Source organism: Tachypleus tridentatus, chromosome 4 (genome assembly GCF_004210375.1).
Source record: "Tachypleus tridentatus isolate NWPU-2018 chromosome 4, ASM421037v1, whole genome shotgun sequence".
NCBI lineage: Eukaryota > Metazoa > Arthropoda > Merostomata > Xiphosura > Limulidae > Tachypleus > Tachypleus tridentatus.
The window spans coordinates 118,783,072-118,805,080 of record NC_134828.1 but is presented as its reverse complement, the minus strand read 5'-3'; the positions used below and the strand labels follow the sequence as shown (position 1 = coordinate 118,805,080).

The following is a 22,009-nucleotide window of genomic DNA, read 5'->3' as shown; positions in this document are numbered from 1 at the left end:
AATTAACTCTCTTGACATGGGATCAAACTGCTTGACCAGTTGACCACCTTGTACATGTTTAAAGTCATTATAGTTTAGAAACTACCAAGTTTTCATATATTATGTACATTTTCATGACATTTGCCAGACTTTCACTAAATATTAGAAGTCTTTCACACATGAAAAGAATCAGTGAAGTATTTATAAGTATTTTTTTATAAAATTAAAAACTCTCGACACATTTCAAACATTTGTTTTCAATAATATTTTATATGTCATGTGTTACTTTATATCTCATGTATTACTTTCCCTACTCTAACTCTATACAAAGTTTATCAATTCGACCAAACTCACAAGTACTAAAAGCAATAACAAAATAACAGCCTCTTTTTTACCTTTCTAGAATGACTTCAAATTGTAACAATAAACTACATTTAATCCCAATTAGCTTTACACTTGTAATTGTACACATCTACCTATATTTAACTTTTATTGTTCTATCACTCTTTGAACCCTGTCTAACTACAATTCAAGCCAATTTAATTTGTGTAATGTGAAACTTACTTGATGCTTTGGAAATACATTACCCATGAATCACTCAGACCTGCTCTTGTGCATGCATCATGTGACATTTTTATTACATTATTATTTATCTAGTATAACTTTAGCTGGCCTAAAAACACCACTATTTTTCACATTGTAGTTATTTTTATAACAAAGAATACACATACAAGAGGAGAAATAAAGTACTCATTCAGGACACTTTCTTCAAATAAATTTGATTAAGATTTTCTGTACTTATGTATATTTTGAATGTCTAGTTTTGTTCTTATTCTAATAAATATAGCATAAACAGTATAATAATTTTATTCACAGAAGTCTTACTTCCCTCGAGTCAAGCAAGTATAGCATTCTGCTCAAACATTATATGTAATTAAGAAAATGTATGTTTACTATGTCTAAGCTGGAAATTGTACTTGGTCCTATGTGATTCTGCCTTAGGTTTTACTGCATAATAAAAATGTTTCACGAGGCATGCACAGAAGCTGTTTTTACTAGTAGGTCATAAGTAATGTAATTAAATTGTATAATTAGAACTTATAATGAAGACAGTAACTAGTTACGCTTCAATGGTAATAAAACCAATAAAATTTAATTATAAACAGATGTAGTTTCATGTTACATAGGATAAATTAATGTATTTTCATGTTACAATATGAAGTCATTCTAGAGCAAAAGAAAGGTTAATTTAGATTTATTTAGATTATTTTTTTGGTGGTTATGAGGTTGGTCAAAATTACAGATAAACTATGAAGTTTTATTGAGAAAAAAACATTTGAAATGTATTTAGCTGGTCTTATTGATTAAACACTGAAAGTTTGAAATTTCTGATACAAGAAAAAGTATTTTTAATTTTAACATGAAAATTACTTTACACATGGACTATTCAAAACAAATACTCAATATATTCACAGAGATGCCAACTATTTCAAATGACTGAGCATACTGATTATAGACAGAGCCCTTTATCATTTGCAGCTACTAGGCCTGACCAATGTCTCCAAGCTGTTTATTATTATATTATTATTATTATAACTGTTATTATTTATTACTGCTATAGATTGCTCATTTATGACTGTTTTGTGTACTTAATAAATAAATTTAAAAAATTATTTTGAAATTCTTTCATATTCTGAATTCTTACTCATAAATGTCGTTATCTGCATCATTTTTGTCTTCATCTTAGCCTTTTGTTGGAGAGATGCTGATTTTGTATGTCTGGAACAATCGTTTATCCCACCATGCACCACAGAAAAATCGATGTGACAAACTGTACAAAACGCATGACTGTCACTGACTTTTGATGCAATGACCGGATATTTTGCACTATACTCTTTCCTAAATTTTTGATTAACAGTTGTAGTCCTTTTAGTTTTGCAGGAAACAAGACAATCTGGTGAACGAGACCTCTTTTTTTCCATCTTGTGAACAATCGCATCGGTATTCCTATGCTGCTTAGAAAACGAGAAATACCCATCTACGTGAGCGCTGATTGGCTGACAAGCACTGATGACATAACTATGGATTACACCACACTCAAACTATTGGTAGACGTCAGAGATACAAATATTTTTTATTACTTCAAACACAAACATGATTATCGCAAGTAGCCATTTGGAATACGTCTTTTATTTATTATCAAAATTTATTTGCATCTCACTAGAAATTTTCTTTCCACCCCTTTCAAGCCCTGGGGGAACAATTTATCACTATATTGTATAGGCCTATATAATATATAATAATTTGGGAGTTGTAACAAGTCGTAATATTTGTCTGTATGAGAGTATAGTAGTAATGTATACACCAAAATTTAATGATTACGCTCAAATCGTAATGATTGGCATCTCTGTATTCATAGACAAATGTTTATTAAAAATACTTCATTAGAAATGTGACTTTCTCTATGTTAAAGACTTATAATATTAATTGAAATACTGCCAAATCTTGTGAACATACATATACATAAACACTACATTGAAAGTTAAAAGCATTAAATCTGATAATACTTTAAATGAGAACAAAGAGGTCACATGGCCAGTCATACAGACTGAGCCCATGTTGAGAGAGTTAAAGTGTGGACATGCATTTGTAAGAGAGAGTTTTCACACACTATAAAAACTGTGGCCTGCCTGCTAGTTTCTGTTTGAAAGAAGACTTTTTGTTGGAGCTTTCTTGCAAAAGAAGATTTATAAAAAAAGAAACCACTATTAGTTATAGATTTAAAGAACTGGAGTGTACCCAGAACTTGTAGCCAAGAGAGTTTGTTTTCACTTACTATTTATTATATACAAGAAATGTTTAATGATCATAGTGAATCTTACTGCTTATTCTCCTTTGTTAAATTATATTACAGCTGTAGAGCATACTTACAATAATTAAAAATTGTATTCTTACATTTACTAAAATCAATAGGTTATAATTATTTTGGTGTTATAACTAATAATTGAAGCAATTATAAATTTACTGTACACTTAGTTCATGACTCAAAAATATTCACTGGCATAACCTGAAGAAATATATACAGAAATATTTCAAACCTTTAACAGCATGCTACACCATATGGAAGATATGTTTAATTAACATCAAGTTATAATTTCATTCCTATAGTTTGCCTTCAATTTATACAGAATACTCATTGAAAAGTTTACGTAGAAAAATAAAACTGTACCAGAAAGAGCTGACGCTTCAGCAACACGCCAGGGAGAATTGGTCACATAACCAAAAAGACCTTTCACAGTTGGAAGCAAACCATCAGCAACAATAGCATAGAGAGCTGGACACAGCCCCTCCAGGACCTGCAAACAGATTACTGTCTTACAAACTTTCAACTACAGCAGAAGCATTAAGATGTTAAATTATGTATGTCAAACAACAAAGAAAAACAACAAATTTTTCAAGAATTTACCTATAAAATTTAACAGAAAATTCTCCAATACTGAAGTAACTTTATTAGCTACATGAAATATATATAGTAATGTGTATGTTACACCAAGACATAACAGAATCATGTGGCTTCAAAGAGTAAAGTTTAGAACAAAAAATTATGACAAATTACTTTGTTCACACTTTACATAAAGTCCATCTCAGAAACAATGACTCAGAAATATTCACATCCCCACAATAATCCACTACTTTACAACTATCTCTCTCTCTCTCTCTCTCTATATATATATATATATATATATATATATATATATTCAATAACCTCCATACTTTACAAGGTACAATATAACTTAGATGAGTAGATTGTTTTATCTCTTTACGTTGGTGTGATGAAAAATTTCTAACAGATAATTCAGGCATAATTCCTTTGGTCCATCACAAAAACAGTGAACAGAAAAAGTATATATTTTGAAAAAAAATTTAAGACATGCAATTCAGTGAGTATGTATGTTTCACATAAAGCTAATGTGACTTTCTTATGTCCTATAGTTTAACAATCTAAAGACAGAAGAAAAAAAGTATCTGCAGGATGAGAAAAATGTATAAATAATGTTCTAATAATATGTTCCAACGATGATCAACAAATGAGTAAAAATGTATAAATAATGTTCTAATAATAACATGTACCAACAATGATCAACAAATGAGTAAAAATGTATAAATAATGTTCTAATAATAACATGTACCAACAATGATCAACAAATGAGTAAAAATGTATAAATAATGTTCTAATAATAACGTATACCAACAATGCTCAACATACGAGTAAAAATGTATAAATAATGTTTTCAATTGTAACATATATCAACAATGCTCAACATATGAGTAAAAATGTATAAATAATGTTTTAAATAGTAACATGTACCAAGAATGACCAACAAAGGAGTAAAAATGTATAAATCATGTTTTAAATTGTAACATGTACCAAGAATGACCAACAAAGGAGTAAAAATGTATAAATAATGTTTTAAATTGTAACATATACCAACAATGATCAACAAATGAGTAAAAATGTATAAATCATGTTTTAAATTGTAACATGTACCAACAATGATCAACAAATGAGTAAAAATGTATAAATCATGTTTTAAATTGTAACATACCAACAATGACCAACAAATGAGTAAAAATGTACAAATAATGTTCTAATAGTAACATGTACCAACAATGATCAACAAATGAGTAAAAATGTATAAATAATGTTTTAACAGTAACATGCACCAACAATGATCAACAAAGGAGTAAAAATGTATAAATAATGTTTTAATACAAACATATCAACAATGATCAACAAATGAGTAAAAATGTATAAATGATGTTCTAATAGTAACATGTACCAACAATGATCAACAAATGAGTAAAAATGTATAAATGATGTTCTAATAGTAACATGTACCAACAATGATCAACAAATGAGTAAAATGTATAAATAATGTTTTAAGTAGTAACATGTACCAACAATGATCAACAATACCAACAATGATCAACAAAATGAGTAAAATGTATAAATCATGTTTTCATAGTAACATACCAACAATTATCAACAAATGAGTAAAATGTATAAATAATGTTTTAAGTAGTAACATGTACCAACAATGATCAACAACTGAGTAAGAATGTATAAATCATGTTTAAAATAGCAACATGTACCAAGAATGATCAAGAAATGAGTAAAAATATATAAATCATGTTTTAATAGTAACATATACCAACAATCATCAACAAATGAGTAAAAATGTATAAATAATGTTTTAATAGTAACATGTTCCAACAATGATCAACAAAGGAGTAAAAATGTATAATGTTTTAATAGTAACATGCACAAACAATGATCAACAAAGGAATAAAAATGTATAAATAATGTTTTAATAATAACATGTTCCAACAATGATCAACAAAGGAGTAAAAATGTATAATGTTTTAATAGTAACATGCACAAACAATGATCAACAAAGGAATAAAAATGTATAAATAATGTTTTAATAATAACATGTTCCAACAATGATCAACAAAGGAGTAAAAATGTATAAATAATGTTTTAAGTAGTAACATGCACCAACAATGATCAACAAAGGAGTAAAAATGTATAAATCATGTTTAAAATAGGAACATATATCAAAAATGCTCAACAAATGAGTAAAAATGTATAAATCATGTTTTAAATAGTAACATGTTCCAACAATGCTCAACAAATTAGGAAAAATGTATAAATAATGTTTTAAATAGTAACATGTTCCAACAATGATCAACAAATAAGTAAAAATGTATAAATAATGTTTTAATAGTAATATGCACCAAGAATGATCAACAATCTCAATAATTTCTAAATTCATTTCATTGTTTTCGAGGTGGTTATGAAACTCCATTTACAACAAAAAGATCATGAAATGTCAGGTACATACAAGAATCTGCACAACGAATGTATTTTGAACAGTATCAGAGAAGACATTTAAACAAAACAGAATAATACAAAAACAGCAAGGTATGAATCACTCACAAGGAAAATAAAAGTGAAAGAAACCTTCTACGTTCACCAATCTGCTAATGGTCACAGAAGTCAGGAAACCTAAATATTCCTCATTAAAACAACCAAGTCAAGTTCTAATGGAGAATATACTACCAATGGATAGCACACAAGACTTTCTAACAAGAAGATTCTGAATCAATTCCAAGCCATAAGAAAGTTCTTTTCAAATTTATCTACATCAAATTAGCAGTTGAAATTAATTACTAATTAGTAACTAGTAACGAAGGAAATAAAAAAGAAATATTACTATCTTAATAACCATACTGACCCTACAGATTATTAATCATGAAAATGGCTGATACCTGTTTGCTACAACCTTACTCTAAGTGTATATAGTTTTCAAGTTAAATACATTTTCACATAATTAGGGATAGTATAAAAATGGTAACTTCAAGGAATACAAATTACAAAACTGATGTGTAAAAAATGGTAACTTCAAGGAATATAAACTACAACAACTGATGTGTAAAAATGGTAACTTCAAGGAATATAAATTACAACAACTGATGTGTAAAAATGGTAACTTCAAGGAATATAAACTACAACAACTGATGTGTAAAAATGGTAACTTCAAGGAATATAAATACAACAAAAATGGTAACTTCAAGGAATATAAATTACAACTGACGTGTAAAAATGGTAACTTCAAGGAATATAAACTACAACAACTGACGTGTAAAAATGGTAACTTCAAGGAATATAAACTACAACAACTGATGTGTAAAAATGGTAACTTCAAGGAATATAAACTACAACAACTGATGTGTAAAAATGGTAACTTCAAGGAATATAAATTACAACAACTGACGTGTAAAAATGGTAACTTCAAGGAATATAAACTACAACAACTGATGTGTAAAAATGGTAACTTCAAGGAATATAAACTACAACAACTGATGTGTAAAAATGGTAACTTCAAGGAATATAAACTACAACAACTGATGTGTTTTATGTATCTTCAAGATTTCAATATTATTTTCAAATGTTTTCATACTGTAGTTTTCATCTCATTCTATACATATACACAGACACTTTTTACCACGATATTTGAAATATAAGTATGACATTCAAATTAATGCGTGTTAGTTTTCATAATTTGAGCTAACTTCTTGATCATCCAGTAACATAAGCATTTAAAATGCTCAGCAGCTTTATTTCTCAGCTTTCAGATGTTCACATTTTCCTTATCTGATAATGTATTTCCCATAGATACATACATCTTAGTTATTCTTTGTGCAACTACCTTTCAGATCTTGCACATGTCGCTATCCTTATGTTTTCACCCAGGTAATATGTGTGTTCTAACATGAACTGTGCATTATATAATCATCATGAAAAAATAGTCTTCCATCAACAGGAAGGTAATACATTTTCCATGTGCAATAGGTCCCCATAAGTACTAGTACTTGGTGAAAAAGAGGAAATCAAAACTGAGCAAGCCACATGAGAGAGGAAGAGAGAGCACATACAGATATAGACCAATCCTGAGTGAGGGACCACCAGAACTACAGTGTGAAGTACTGAGGACCACAGGAGAGGAAGTTTGAAATTGAGAGAAGTGGTGAAGGCACTGATCACTGGTACACCAAACTAGGAACAATTCCAATGAAAGACCTAAGAATGGAGTGATCAAAAGAGAGACAATCCACAACCGAGTTCAAAGCCTTTAGGATATGACAAGTGGTTAGACAAACCCAACACAAATGGGCCTAAAACAAAAAATCCCTGAAGTGAGTTATCCTGAACACTGATATGGAAAATAACCTTCAAACTGTCAGAGTGAATCACATCATAGTGGTCCACAAGACAAGTCAGGACATAGGAAGATGACCAATGGACATCCAAGAATTCAAGAACAAAAATGTGGAAAGTGTGCTTTACACAAGACAAAACTCATGGAGTCAACCAGAAATGTATCTTTGAATAGGTGGAGATCCAGATGCAGCAGTGAAATGTGAAACAGTGTAATCATGATTTATTCACAAAGACAGATTACAGAGAAGACGAGGTGACAGCATCACAAGCAAAGACATAGGATCTTGGTAGATATTTCACCAATCATTCATTGACAATTAATGAAGCCAAAAGATACAGAACCTCTTTTGTGCAGTACATATGAGAAGGGCAAGAGTTAATGTAACTGGATGCTCCATGTCTCACAGTAAAATAGAGGAAAGCCAAAATTGACTGTGTTAAAAACTAAACAAGACTCCAAATTGGACCAAGTATTGAGTCATAGTGAGGAACAACTTGAAAAATTTCACTAACAAACCCAGACAAGCAGCTTGCAAACAAGCAAACTAACGTGGCAGGGGTTTAGAGAGAGAGAGAGATCAGATTTCTGTCTCCAACTGGGGTGTTCAGGAACGTTATGGTTCCTCTTCGTCCCCTTTCGTGGAAGGTTATTGAGTTTAGCTGGGGATTTTGTTTTTCTTTTACTTTAACTCTTTTTGGGTGAAGGAGTGAAGTTGGTCATAATTAATATTATTCATGAGCAAGGCAAAGGTAGCACCAGAGAAAACAGCCAGAACTCGTCCCGAAAGGCAGATGGCTTAGTAAATGTGAACATAAATGTGAAATGATTCAGGACATGGTAATAAAGTTGTCTTGGCTGGGATCTAAAAATCCATTACCTAAGATTTTGCTGTGAGGGGAAATGGGAGTGCCCTGAGAAAAACCCACTTTCACAGGACAGGCGCCAAAAGATTTACCTGTCCTGTGCCTGAGACCTGAAAAAGAAAATACATAATATTTACGTGAGGACAAGCAGCTTTTTAAAAGATCTCTGAGAAAGATGTTTACTGTGAAGAGGCAAGGAGAAGCCAAACCAAGATATAGTCTTTGTATTTCATAAGGATTTTACAAATTTTAACCATTGATAAGTAAATGTATGTATTACATGCACTTTTTCTTAAAATTCCTATCTAAACAATATTATCTCTTCTTCTGGTGCAACACAGTGTACCTCTGGTACCAAAATGCTAAATGGGTGTAGTTTCTGTAAAAATGACATGCATGAGCCAGAAGCAAGTTGTGTTATAAAATAACAACAATATGACTTTTAAATTAACTTGCAATATTTACTGGCTTACTGAAAAATATAATAGTCAATATAATGTACTAGGAAATTTTAAAAAAAATCTTTACTGAGTTCAGTAATTTGAACAGCTAATCAATTGGAACAGGAACAGTAAGGGTACGAGGTTGTTTTACATAGTGGTGGTGGAATTAAACCAACCACCGAGTACTGTTACTTACTTGGTCAGATATACATAGCTACTAACATTTAATTTAAGATGGTTAGTTGGTTGTCTCGGAGATTCATACAGTTACACAACAGTAATCTGTATTATCCATTCTAACATGTTCATACGAGTTACAGTATCATATTTCTAGGTCAACAAGACTTTTAGTTATTTATAACATTAAATATATTTAATATATAACATTAAAATTTTTAAACAGTAACAGCTACAATAATCCATAAAGCTTTACACATGATTCAGTGCTTAGTAATTCCAACAAACAGGCTCAATCTTAATTGGTGTTCTTACAACATGGACCAAAAACTGCTACAAGTAATGATGCCCAATTGATTACCTATGGTTGACCTGGCCTGTTACTCAATATTAGGACTAATTATCACCAACTGTAACTTTTATTGAATAACTTTAACAACTGTTGAGATAGTTGTTAATTTTGAGCTAACCAGTAGCCACAACTATCATCTCTCATCAAATACTAATACGACTTGCTCAACACTCTTATATCATACACATAGTCCAAACTTGTAGAACAAATTTATTTTTTTGTGTGCAGAAAGGGAATGTAAACCATGATCCCTCAGCACAATTCAGTTTGCAGTACAAGATGAAATAGGACAATCATTTCATGAAGTGTTTCGATAGTTATTAATACATGTAGATAACATTCTGATAAAGAGTAAAATCTGTTGAATTGATACCTGTTCTTTATGGTCACAGTCTTCTGAAAGATCGAACATAAGTGTATCTGTTGCTTGAGCCAAGTTCTTTACTAAATCTGTAAAGAAAACAGAGACTAAAGGCCACTGAATATTAATATTATTATCACTACATACACCAAATAAAATAACAAAATCCAAGACACAACAGTCAGAGTCAGTCACTTTACTTGTTACAGAAAAACAAATATGATAACAAAATTCATATTTTAGACACTAACAATCTTATCCTTGTTATAACTTTGAGCCTAAATTAAAGAACACAGATTTTTGTGAAAAACAACTTACCCTCTTGAAACAAAACACAATTCTCTGTACAAAAAACAATGTAATATGTAATTTAATAGATTTAAACTTTGACTTTCTATTGGTTATAAATAATATAGTATTAAACATAAGGGATAACTATTGTCAAGTTGTGAAAGTTGGGTATTGCAACAGGGGTCTGATTTTCTAGGTTATGGCTTTGTAAACAAATAAGATTGAAGGCTATAAAATTATGGCTTGCAATGGCAACATCATAATGGATAATTTAATTTAAATTTCATACATCTTGACTGTAATTAAATTAGAGGATGGAAAATCTAGAGAGTAAATGTCAATTCTCATACTAGGGAAAACTGAGAATTTCTTGAAATATTGTTTTATAAAATTAAGAATTTAAAACTTAGCCAATAATCCAATTTTTAATACATGTTTTGATACCTTGTTTATTTGTATACCATGATAATAGCACACATTAATTAAGTTTGGAATATAACATACTAAAACCTTGTGAAATACACAGAAAAACATGCCCATAGCAAATGTGTTAAACACATTCAGAGATGGATGTAATTATGTGATGTTATTGAATTGACTGTGGTTTCAGAGATGCACCTGAGCTTGTGCATGACCAATAACAAAATGATGGAAGACGAAAGGAAAGGTAGAAAGTGTCTGCGAAGGTAGCTATCAGATACAGTGTCGACAGCCCACGTGTAGCTTTGCATAAAATTCAAAAGAAACTATCAGATATACATTTTGTGCAGGAAAATTATACCTTCCAATAAGATACCTTACCTCTTTTAACATAATAACTAGAATCCCATGCTCATTTGGTGGAGGGACAACAGTAAGCTGATCTATATAAACCCCATTCAGAGGGAAACTTGTGCAGTGTGACAAATCTGTGAAGAGAAATGCACTTGTGAGAGATTGCACCACATCTGAACAAGAAATACCTCTTTGTTTCTGATGTATGAAAGCCACTTATGGGGCAGCAAAGATGCATATACAAAAATTACCTATATATGCCTCGGGTATATTGGATGAGGCATGTCTGAGCATAGTTGGAAAATCAACTCCAATCCAAAACCAGGGGAACTAGGAATGGTTTTGGCCACTCCTTGGAAGGAGGGTGTTCTCAACCAAGTGAAATTAGACATGCTTATGGTGTACAATGGCTAGGTTGTGTCACATTGTAATCACGAAATCAACTCCATCCAAAACCAATGGAACTAGGAATGGTTTTGGCCACTCCTTGAAAGGAAGGTGTTCTCAACCAAGTGAAATTAGACATGCTTATAGTGTACAATGGCTAGGTTGTGTCACATGGTAATTAAGAAATGGACTACATCCAAAACCAGAGGAATTAGGAATGGTTTTGGCCACTCCTTGGAAGGAGGGAGTTCTCAACCAAGTGAAATTAGATATGCTTATGGTGTACAATGGCTAGGTTGTGTCACATTGTAATTAGGAAATCAACTCCATCCAAAACCAGCAGAATATCAAAAGGATCATTGTAATAGAAAGGGGGTCCTCTACACTCTTAAGGCACAGAAACTAGAAGGGAGAGAGCACATCTTTTCCAAGAACCCAAGTTATCATGCGTGAATATTCAACACAGACATCTTTAAACCAACATCAAATAATGAAAGAAGATGGAATGCAATGTGAAGGTTTACCTTATTCAAAACCATGTTGCATTGGAAATGTCCACTTTGTGGTTAAAAAGGAAAAAGAGAAGGTCTCAGCCCCTTCACATGCAAGGATTCATGTAGATTAATCAAACACAATACCACCAGGGAACTTATAACCAGGCAGCAGTGGGACGAGAGGTCCCAACAGTGTAAACTGCATTTTGGTGGATTATCTCCATTCCATTACCATGCAGCATCAGGTATTCCATATTTGGTCTGTAGTAGGAGGAGGGATTCTACATCACCTACACTAGCAGAACACAACTCTCAACTGAGAGATATTGAGTCAAGCCTCCATAATCTACAACCTCAGTGGCTAGAAGCTGGTAAATGGTGAGGACTCCTGTAATCCACTGGAAGAAAGAAAGTGGGAAAGGCACTGCAGAGTCCAGAAAAAGTGCTATGAGTGACCACAAAAATCCCATTTTTAAAAGCAGATCACTCCCACGTTACTGAATTGAAAAAGCAGCAGAGACAGGCAGTAATACCCTTTTGCTTTAGACATGAAGATTGTACAAGCAGTCTTATGGAACACCCAATCTTAACAGTGGATGTTCATGAACTAATTGGCTGTACAGTGCAAATTTAAGAATTAGTGTGCCTAGACAGATCATTTACTACTGAGTGGGATCCAACAAGAAGCAATACAAAAAAACCCTGTAATAGAAATACTGAAAAGGTGAACTTACCCACTTACAGTTGCACTACAGTGGTGTAAGAGTGCAACAGGAGCCAAATGAAATCTGGTTAAGAATGAGACACCCAAATGATAATATAATGATAAATAAACGTATAAGGTGTGGTCTTCGTGTCAGCCCAGATGACCTCTTCCAATGAAAGATGAAAATGAGCAGCTAAGGACATGATTAGATGACGAATTTGGTGAAAGGAATTCTGGAAAAGGTAAGGATAATAAAGAATAAGTCAAATTAATAAGCTAGTGAATCCAACCTGTTAGGATAATTGGGGAAAGATATCTGGATATGGATGAATTTCAGTAGGTAAAAAATCTGGGAATGGGAAGTGCAGAATGAATTTGTGCATGCTATATATCAACGTTCGGACTGGACACTATTGTCAATTCAAATCATAATTGGAATCCAAATGAGAAATAAGGTTAAAAAATAGGGTCAAGCAAAATTACCCTTTTGAACTGCCAAGGTCTTGGAAAAGGTCCTATCAGAGCAGAGTACAATGTAGGTGCTCTGGCAAGGAATTCATGAGACATTAGTGGCAAACACATCTGATTGATGATGCCAACAAGTTAAATTGATGATGAAATAAGTTTTCAATGAAAGATGGAACAGGGAATAAACTACCAAAGGCTCAAGAAAGTAAAGGATGAGAACATGCAGGACTACATTAAGATTCCAATCTGGAAGAGCAGAAGGACTGGGAGGGCAGAGAATTTGAAAAGAATAAAACAAAAGGAAATTGGACAGGAGATGAAAATTATGGCATAATTTGGAAAATCAGAAGGTAGAAAAGAAGGCCACCTGATAGTCAGCAAAAGCTGACACAGAATAATCATTGTCAAGTAGCCATGTGAAGAACCCAAAAAAGGGAGGAACAGTGGAGGAGAAGGAATGAAGCCACAATAAAGTAACCAACAGTAACCATAACCACATGCCATTTGTATTATATATACAGATAGTGAAGAAGGATGGACCAAATGGAAAATATTGGATACTACCTATATGGAAAGACCAGTCTTTCACACAAAAGCCACGTGTGAAGGCAGAATGTGGTAACAGAAGAAACAGGAATGCAAGTGGCTGATGAAAAAGAGACAAGAAGGAAGGATGAAGTAATGATATTGACACTTGTAGAAGCAACATTAATAAGAACTAAGCCTGAGCAGGCCAATATGACACCACCAGAAGGACTTGACATGGAATACTTTGAATGATGGATAATGCTCTGGGCATGGGAGAAAATGCATAAATGTAATGATTCATCCAATCTTGGCAGAAAGCATCTACTGCCAATGCTGAAGGATGTAGAGTAAGGTACCAAACAAAAGGTTTGATGCTATGATGGGTGACAAACAACTCAAGCATATCAAACTAAGAGCATAGGCACTAGGAGATCAGTAGTTCGAGAGACCACTGTGTAGAGATAATCCTGTCAAGACAAGATAACTGGTTCATGACAAGATTGAGAGCACATGGAATATGAAAAGTACACAGGTAATACTGGTTGTGCACCAAGAACAGAATATCCAATGTTTGAAAACAATGGGACCAATAATTGGTGTTCCCATGCTAAATAATGTAAGAGAACATGATTAAGGTTTTGGAATGGATCATGACCATCTTGACCTTCAGAAGGAGAAGAAAATGATTCGGAGCTCAACAAACAGCCAAAAGTTCTAGAAGATTGAAACTATGATTCGACCATCAATCTGAGATTCCTAAAGAATCCAAATACTTTCCCCAACCTGTCAGAGAGGCATCTGTAAAAAAGCATAAATCAAGTCAGGAAAGATGTGGTGGCTCCAGTCATGGTGTTGTCTCTGTTTAGCCATCAGACAAAATCACTAATAAGGAAGTGAAGAAGGAACGTCAATAGCAGAATTCACGATATCACTGACAAGGTTTTATTGATCATGAAAAGTCTACTAAAGAGCTCTTGTTTGGATCTGACCAAGGGGAATAAGGGCTTCCAAAGATGAGTAAGTCCCCAAAAGCAATAAAAACTTATATACAAGCAGAGTATAAGAGGACTGATTTCTGAACTGTCAGCTCCACTGATTGTAGCAAAAATTGAAGATGCTGTGGAATTGAGAGGAATTTAAAAGAACAACAAGATGAAAATATATTGTGTTAATGACAAGACTGACTTCTGTAATTTGATCAGCCAACTAATCTGTGTAGCTTCTCCAAGAAGAAAGTGTTAATGAAAAAGCTAGAAGATGGGATCTAAATTGGTAAACCTAGTCCTCATGGATAAACCAAAGGAACTGAAAGGATGCTTGGAATGTGGAGGCATGCATCGGATTTATCAACCATCATCATCCTCAAACTTGGTAAAACACCCACTGAAGTGTCAGGAACAACTCGATGGTGATTCAAGAAAGGTCTATGTAGTAGTTCATAGTGAAGTTATCAAAGATTAGCCACTAGTCCTCTACTTTTTTGTGAACAACAACCACAAACAGGACCCCTGAAGGAACAGAGCCACAGGTTCTGTAATATCTTTAGAGAAAATGTCCTGAATAACCTCAAAATGTCACTGGAATATAGGATTCCAAAGAGAGGGAAGGGAATTATACAGCCTAACCCCTATCAATCCTGTACCAATCTGAGAGTCACTGATATCACTGGCTGTGGATGGGCCAGTGACAAATTTTATGATGATTTACCTTCAAAACCTGAGCAGAAGAGACAAATTAAGGTGTGAAAGAGGAGGGATTCAAAAGAGGTACAGGAGAGGACTGAAACAGGCATGTGGTCAGGGAAGGTAGGAGACAGACTGAAGCCATACAAAACTTAAAGGACTCAGGGATACTAAAAAAAAAAAAGGAACTGACATAAAAAGGGTACCATATGCGAGTCTCCTAACAATACGAGGGGCATAGACACCTACCTCAGAAAGGGATCTTTTCTCTAAAGACCTTCAATAACACAGGAGCCAAAGTGTGAAGGAACAGAGCCATGGAAATCAAGTGTACCAATATGGACAACAAACAGAAAAAAGCTTTCAACAAAATGTCAGTGGAAAAGAAATAGGTTATAAATAAAGGTGACAGAAGTGTGCTTGGGAGAAAAAAGATTAGGGGTATCAGAATCTCAACACCAAACTGGGATTAAATAATCTAACTGTTGGGAATCCAAAAAAGAATAAAAAGCCCAATGATAGCCAATGCATAAGCCTCCAAAAAGCAAGAGGAAGTTTGACACACTAATTCCTAAATATAACTAGCTGATAAAACACTCAGCATGGACCCTGTCAGGAGCAGATTTGTCATGCAACAAGGAAGAAAATGGGTCACATGGCACCGAGAATAAGAACAAAACATAGCATACCTGTTTTACAAAGTTCAAAAAAGCATGATGAAGGTCAGGTGATACTGCAACTGTAAGAGACTGCATAGCAAAGGACAGAGGATGTAAAAGGCCATCCACATCTTCCTCATCCTCCTGCCCAGCATTCCCAGATTAAGAAAAAAATAGTTGAGTGCCTGGAGAGTATCCAACTTGCATAAACAACTATTTCCTCATGGAGGAGTATCAAAACCTTCTCTGCCAATAACATCACAGCCTTGGCCACAGTAGCAGGTCTTTGAACCCTCATAGTGGTCATAGTTGAAGCTATTGAACAACAAACTCCAAATTTATCAACAAATTTAAGTGGATAAGTATGCCAAACCAAATAAATCTTGGTAGAAAATGAGTTGTTGAAAGAGAGAAAAGAAAAAAAGTCTGGTTGTACTGAACTGCTGTTAGATTATTAGAATAAAAATTGTGGCAGGTGAACATGGTGATGTAAATGTCAGAATGAGGACATTGGTCAGCATCATAATTCCATCTTTGCAAGTGGAGATGTGCTTCATTGCAGAAACTCCTTGGGTGGAGAAAGCAGCAAGAATCTCTGACTTGGGGATGTTCTTCAAATCCCTCTTAACAATAACTCCTCATGATGAATTCAAAGTAGCATGAGGCATAACCTTAATAGGCATATCCCCAATTGCCTTTGAATACAAGAGGAGTTCACTGTGTTGAGATGTGGATGTTTCCACCAATGTCACCAGATCAAAGCTTCTTTACTGACTTTGGAGAGCCAGCAAGTCCCTCTAGTCCCTTCTGAATGAAAATGGGAGACATTTGCCCTAAAGGTTTGTCTGAAAGAGAAAGTAGTATAAGAAAATGAGGTACAACAGGCATTACAGATGTTGAAGATTGCTGCTCAGAATCTTCAAGATGTGGTCATTTACCTATGGACTGTTGTTTCACTATTTTATTTAAGTTTTCTTTTTGAAGATCCATAAAAATAGGAATATTTCAGTGCCCACTGACCCCACCCACCATGGAGCCCTCTGAGGAGACACACTACAATGCCAAACAAGGACACTGCAGCAACACCAGGGCTTCATGAGCACTATCCCCAAACACCAGCATCAGATACAATGTTCACAACACCTGCTGAGAACATCCAACACTGATACTTGGTTGACCCTAGCTCAAGTGGACCAATTGACTGACCCAAGAGGGGCCACCCATCTACAGGAATTCAAGGCCAAAGTGGTGTGTTAGGGTTGGACCCCTCAACTACCAGGTTCCTCTCCTCCCCTTCATGAGTCACCATGCACGGCAAACACGTGGGTGGATGTTTAGATCCCAGAGGAGGTAAACTGAAAGAACAGAACCTTCCCTTGGGGTCCCCTCACCACGTACAGGAATCCACCTTTCGTCTTCAGGTCAGTGTGTGTGTGTGTGTGTGTGTGTGTGTGTGTGTGTGTGTGTGTGTGTAAGGTGTTGTTAGTCTTTTATAGTGTCCTGATGGATTCTGGAGAGCATGCTATGATTGGTTGGATTATCACTGTTTCTGACTGAAGGAGATATGTCCCATGGATTCAACCAATGGCAGCCACAGGTTACTCACCTCTAATCCAAAATCTCTGTTTAGTGAAGGTTTTATAGTGTTACTATAAAATGATTCTTTGATTTCTCTTGTCTTCCAGAATTTGTCTGTGTCTATGATTCTAGTTGCCATCCATTCTACAAAGTTTTATCATGAATATTCTGCCTCAACAATCTATCAAAGAATATGAAATGTATTTTAGTTAAGCCCTTTTTCAGGTATTAGTTTGAACCTAACTTCAAAAATGTTAAAAAATTACCTGCTTTTTGGCTTAAACATTTTGTTGAAATTTCATCATAAGCAGATAAGGGACTTTCAAAATCTGGGTAGTTTGAAAACTGGCCTTGCAATGATGAAACTTGAAAATCTTCTGGAGGGTAATCCATCTCTTCCTTATAGTCAAAATGTTTGGCTTCTGCTGGAACAAATGTTACACCTGATGTTAGAATTACATCACAATAGTCTACATACACCAGAACTGTTAATAACTTTTTAAATAGGTTCTACAACATATGCAGAGCCATTTGATAAATAATTACTAAGCATGTGGACAACCACTTTAAAAGAAAAATAATATAAACACTGTTCAAAAATGTCTTCAATATTGTTAATTTTTATGCACTTAACACAATTATACTTCATAGTAAATTTATTACAATTAAAAATTATTCTGTCATTGTTGAAGAAAATTGTTTGTTCATTATTAAGCGCAAAGATACACAAAAGGCTATTTGTGATGTGTGTACGATGTGGCAAACTCAGTTAACATTTATAAGCTATCACTAACTGCTAATATATAAAAGATTGAAAAAATTCCAACATCATGTATCACAACATGTTACACGTAACAATTTTAACAGAATGTGACAGAATAAACTGAACACAACAAAATATTTTTAAAGTCTCACATTGGTTCTCTTACATAGTTAATATACCAGCACAATATTCATAACAGAAAGAAATATGTATGAACTTTCTTACTTTCACTAATTTCATGGTTTATATGAAAACCACAAAAGTAATATACAACTGAAAATATTAGAGTCTAAATTTCAGATATTAAAAACAACTTGGACAGTTAATCTTAAGACATAAAAATGTGAAAACCTCAAGCTTTAAGAAAGGGTCCAGAAAGTACCAGTTGTTTATAAACTGACTGTGAAGTACAAAGTAAGCCTCAACCAGTGCATGAGAGTGCCTCAGACAAAATCAAACCTTTCTTTCAAATTCTTCATGAAAATACATTTAAGGAAAGAAAGTAAAAATTGTTACACAAAATACTATTCACTCACTATAAAACTGTATTTCTGAATAAAGTATTTTACTTTTCAGTCAGCTGAACAGAAAATAGGATCAGCTCCAACATACAGGCCTTATAAACAGAAATACAGGCTGTGAAAATCCTGTTTAACTAAGTTCTACAAGTTCATTAGAAAGACAAAGCATGGTATTTCTGAGATCTTATCATGTGTACCCTTACTATCGAATTACAAATCTTATCATGTGTACCCTCACTATCTAGATTACAAATCTTACCATGTGTACCCTCACTATCTAGATTACAAATCTTACCATGTGTACCCTCACTATCTAGATTACAACTCTTACCATGTGTACCCTCACTATCTAGATTACAAATCTTACCATGTGTACCCTCACTATCTGATTACAAATCTTACCATGTGTACCCTCACTATCTGATTACAAATCTCATGTGTACCTTCCCTATCAGATTACAAATCTTATTATGTGTACCCTCACTATCAGATTACAAATCTTACCATGTGTACCCTCACTATCAGATTACAAATCTTACCATGTGTACCCTCACTATCAGATTACAAATCTCATGTGTACCTTCCCTATCAGATTACAAATCTTATTATGTGTACCCTCACTATCAGATTACAAATCTTATTATGTGTACCCTCACTATCAGATTACAAATCTTATTATGTGTACCCTCACTATCAGATTACAAATCTTACCATGTGTACCCTATCAGATTACAAATCTTATTATGTGTACCCTCACTATTGGATTACAAATGTACACAAAGTAGCCCCTAATAAATAACAAAATACTCATTAATACCTTTAATATTTACAGCATACCCTCTTCATTAGGTTTGGTTGCTTTATAAAATAAGGTATAAAGTTTCCATTAGATTATAGAATTAATAAACTAAATAAGAGAAACACATTTCACCAATTTATAAAAAAAAAGCATTACATTATACAAAGACACAGACTGTTGAAAGTAAGACTTTATAACACTGCACAACAAAGTTTTTGCTTCTTGAACACTGTTGGATGTTCCTTATAGACTTTGGGCTGCTGATCATGAAAATCACATCCACATTTGCCCATCACGTACCATTTAAATGAAATCTTCAATTTCACCAGGACATTGCTACAATGGAAAAACGATACAAGGACAACTGGGATCTGTCAATGCTTGCTGACTACTGTTGGACACTGCAATGTGATGCACCAGACATTGAATACAAATGAAAATCAGGAGCAAAACACTTTTAATTATGTTGAACTTAATAGCGTATTAAAAACATAAACGCAATTAAATACATTATTGCTGGTAAACAGTTAACTGTCTATTTCTCAGAGTCCCTACGTGATGAAGTAAAACCAAAACTATATTTGTGCATATCCACCAGGTACCTGTCACAATCAGCAAAACCTTTTCAGGAAGCAAAACTTTTAAAAAAAATTGTTGTGCAATGTAATTAAAAAACACAATATAAAATTTGAATTATATACTTTCTGTTCTGATGTTAACTGTATTTGTCTGTATCAATAATAATTTTACTAAATTTTGAATGTTTCATTTATATAATTACTAACCTTGCTGTTAGGGCAAGATGTAATAAACTGAACACTAAAGGACTTGCTACAGTTTCCTATTTTCCATTATTCCATTAATTGAACTGTTGCTATTAAGACATTTACTTATTTCCAGTTTGTTTAATGTCAGTGTCATGACTGAAAAAAATAGAATTAACAGAAATTGGAGTTTGTGATTATTAATATTTTCAATTATTACAACTACTGGTCAATATGCCAAAGTTATGTTTATTGTTAAGCTCAAAGTTATGTAATGGGCTATCAAAGTTCTGTCCAACATAGGTATCAAACCAAATTATTAGCATATGTTTTTGAATTAATTCAAGTTCATATAACTTTGGTCCAGTATGATCTGGTGACTTGGATGGAGATTTGCATCACAATTTAAATGTCTCAAATTTTATTCCAGTTACCACTGCATCTGATCAACCTTTCAGACAAAGGGACAATATTTTTCAGTTATGCAAAACATTTCTGCCACTGTCCATAATTTCAACTGCTAATCAGTGGAAAGGCAACTGGCTGGCAGTATATTCCACTTGCACTTGTGTGTTATATACAATGTAAATTTATTGTTTTTTTATATTCCAGTATCTTTCTAATTTATTACCACAAAAATACATTTTTTAATATTAATAAGGTGTAAAGTAAATGTTTACTATTTGTTACACTGCCATTTATAATTTGATAACTTTATTCTTGGTGCTAAATAATCTACAAGTATACATTTTCTATGTTGAGTTATGTTTATATCATCACAACTCTTACTGTCCTGAATCTCTGTTCTGGTGGAAGTTCCGACATGTACCAGCACGCCTGGAAACAACAACTTTCTGACTCTGCTTACAAAGCACTATTCTTTACCCTATTAAACTTTCAAATTTGATAAATACAAGTACACTAATGAATTATTACTGTGATAAATGTAAGTACACTAATGAATTATTACTATGTGATAAATGTAAATACACTAATGAATTATTACTATGTGATAAATGTAAGTACACTAATGAATTATTACTATGTGATAAATGTAAGTATACTAAAGAATAATTACTGTGATAAATGTAAGTATACTAATGAATAATTACTGTGATAAATGTAAGTATACTAATGAATAATTACTGTGTTATAAATGTAAGTATACTAATGAATAATTACTGTGTGATAAATGTAAATACACTAATGAATAATTACTATGCGATAAATGTAAGTATACTAATGAATTATTACTATGTGATAAATGTAAGTATACTAATGAAAAATTACTGTGTGATAAATGTAAGCACACTAATGAATTATTACTGTGATAAATGTAAGTACACTAATGAATTATTACTGTGATAAATTTAAGTACACTAATGAATTATTAATAAACAAGATCAATAAACACTTACAAATTTAATTGTTATATTAATCAGTTTATGAAGGTAAAACATAACATACAAACTTACTTCTACATTTTACATCTCATCACATAGAATAATATTACAAAAACATTATCTATGACTAATTACATTTAACTGGGTTGAGACTGTAACATAGCCTATACAATGCCTATGGAAAAAAACATCTTTGCAATAATTCCACAGATGCAATTATAAGATTTACG

The 22,009-nt window shown here is 33.1% G+C and overlaps 1 protein-coding gene across 4 annotated transcripts in view; it reads right to left on the bottom strand.

Moving 5' to 3' along the window:
• Positions 1 to 22,009, bottom strand: part of LOC143249951 (uncharacterized) — a 147,931-nt gene that overhangs the window by 11,486 nt on the left and 114,436 nt on the right. For all 4 annotated transcript variants that reach the window (XM_076500584.1, XM_076500583.1, XM_076500582.1 and 1 more), the window contains exons 5-7: positions 17,796 to 17,951; positions 9,975 to 10,051; positions 3,209 to 3,335 (exon numbers count right to left, since the gene is read on the bottom strand). In XM_076500584.1, coding sequence (XP_076356699.1) covers positions 3,209 to 3,335; positions 9,975 to 10,051; positions 17,796 to 17,951 — 360 coding nt within the window. The remainder of the gene's footprint in view (positions 1 to 3,208; positions 3,336 to 9,974; positions 10,052 to 17,795; positions 17,952 to 22,009) is intronic.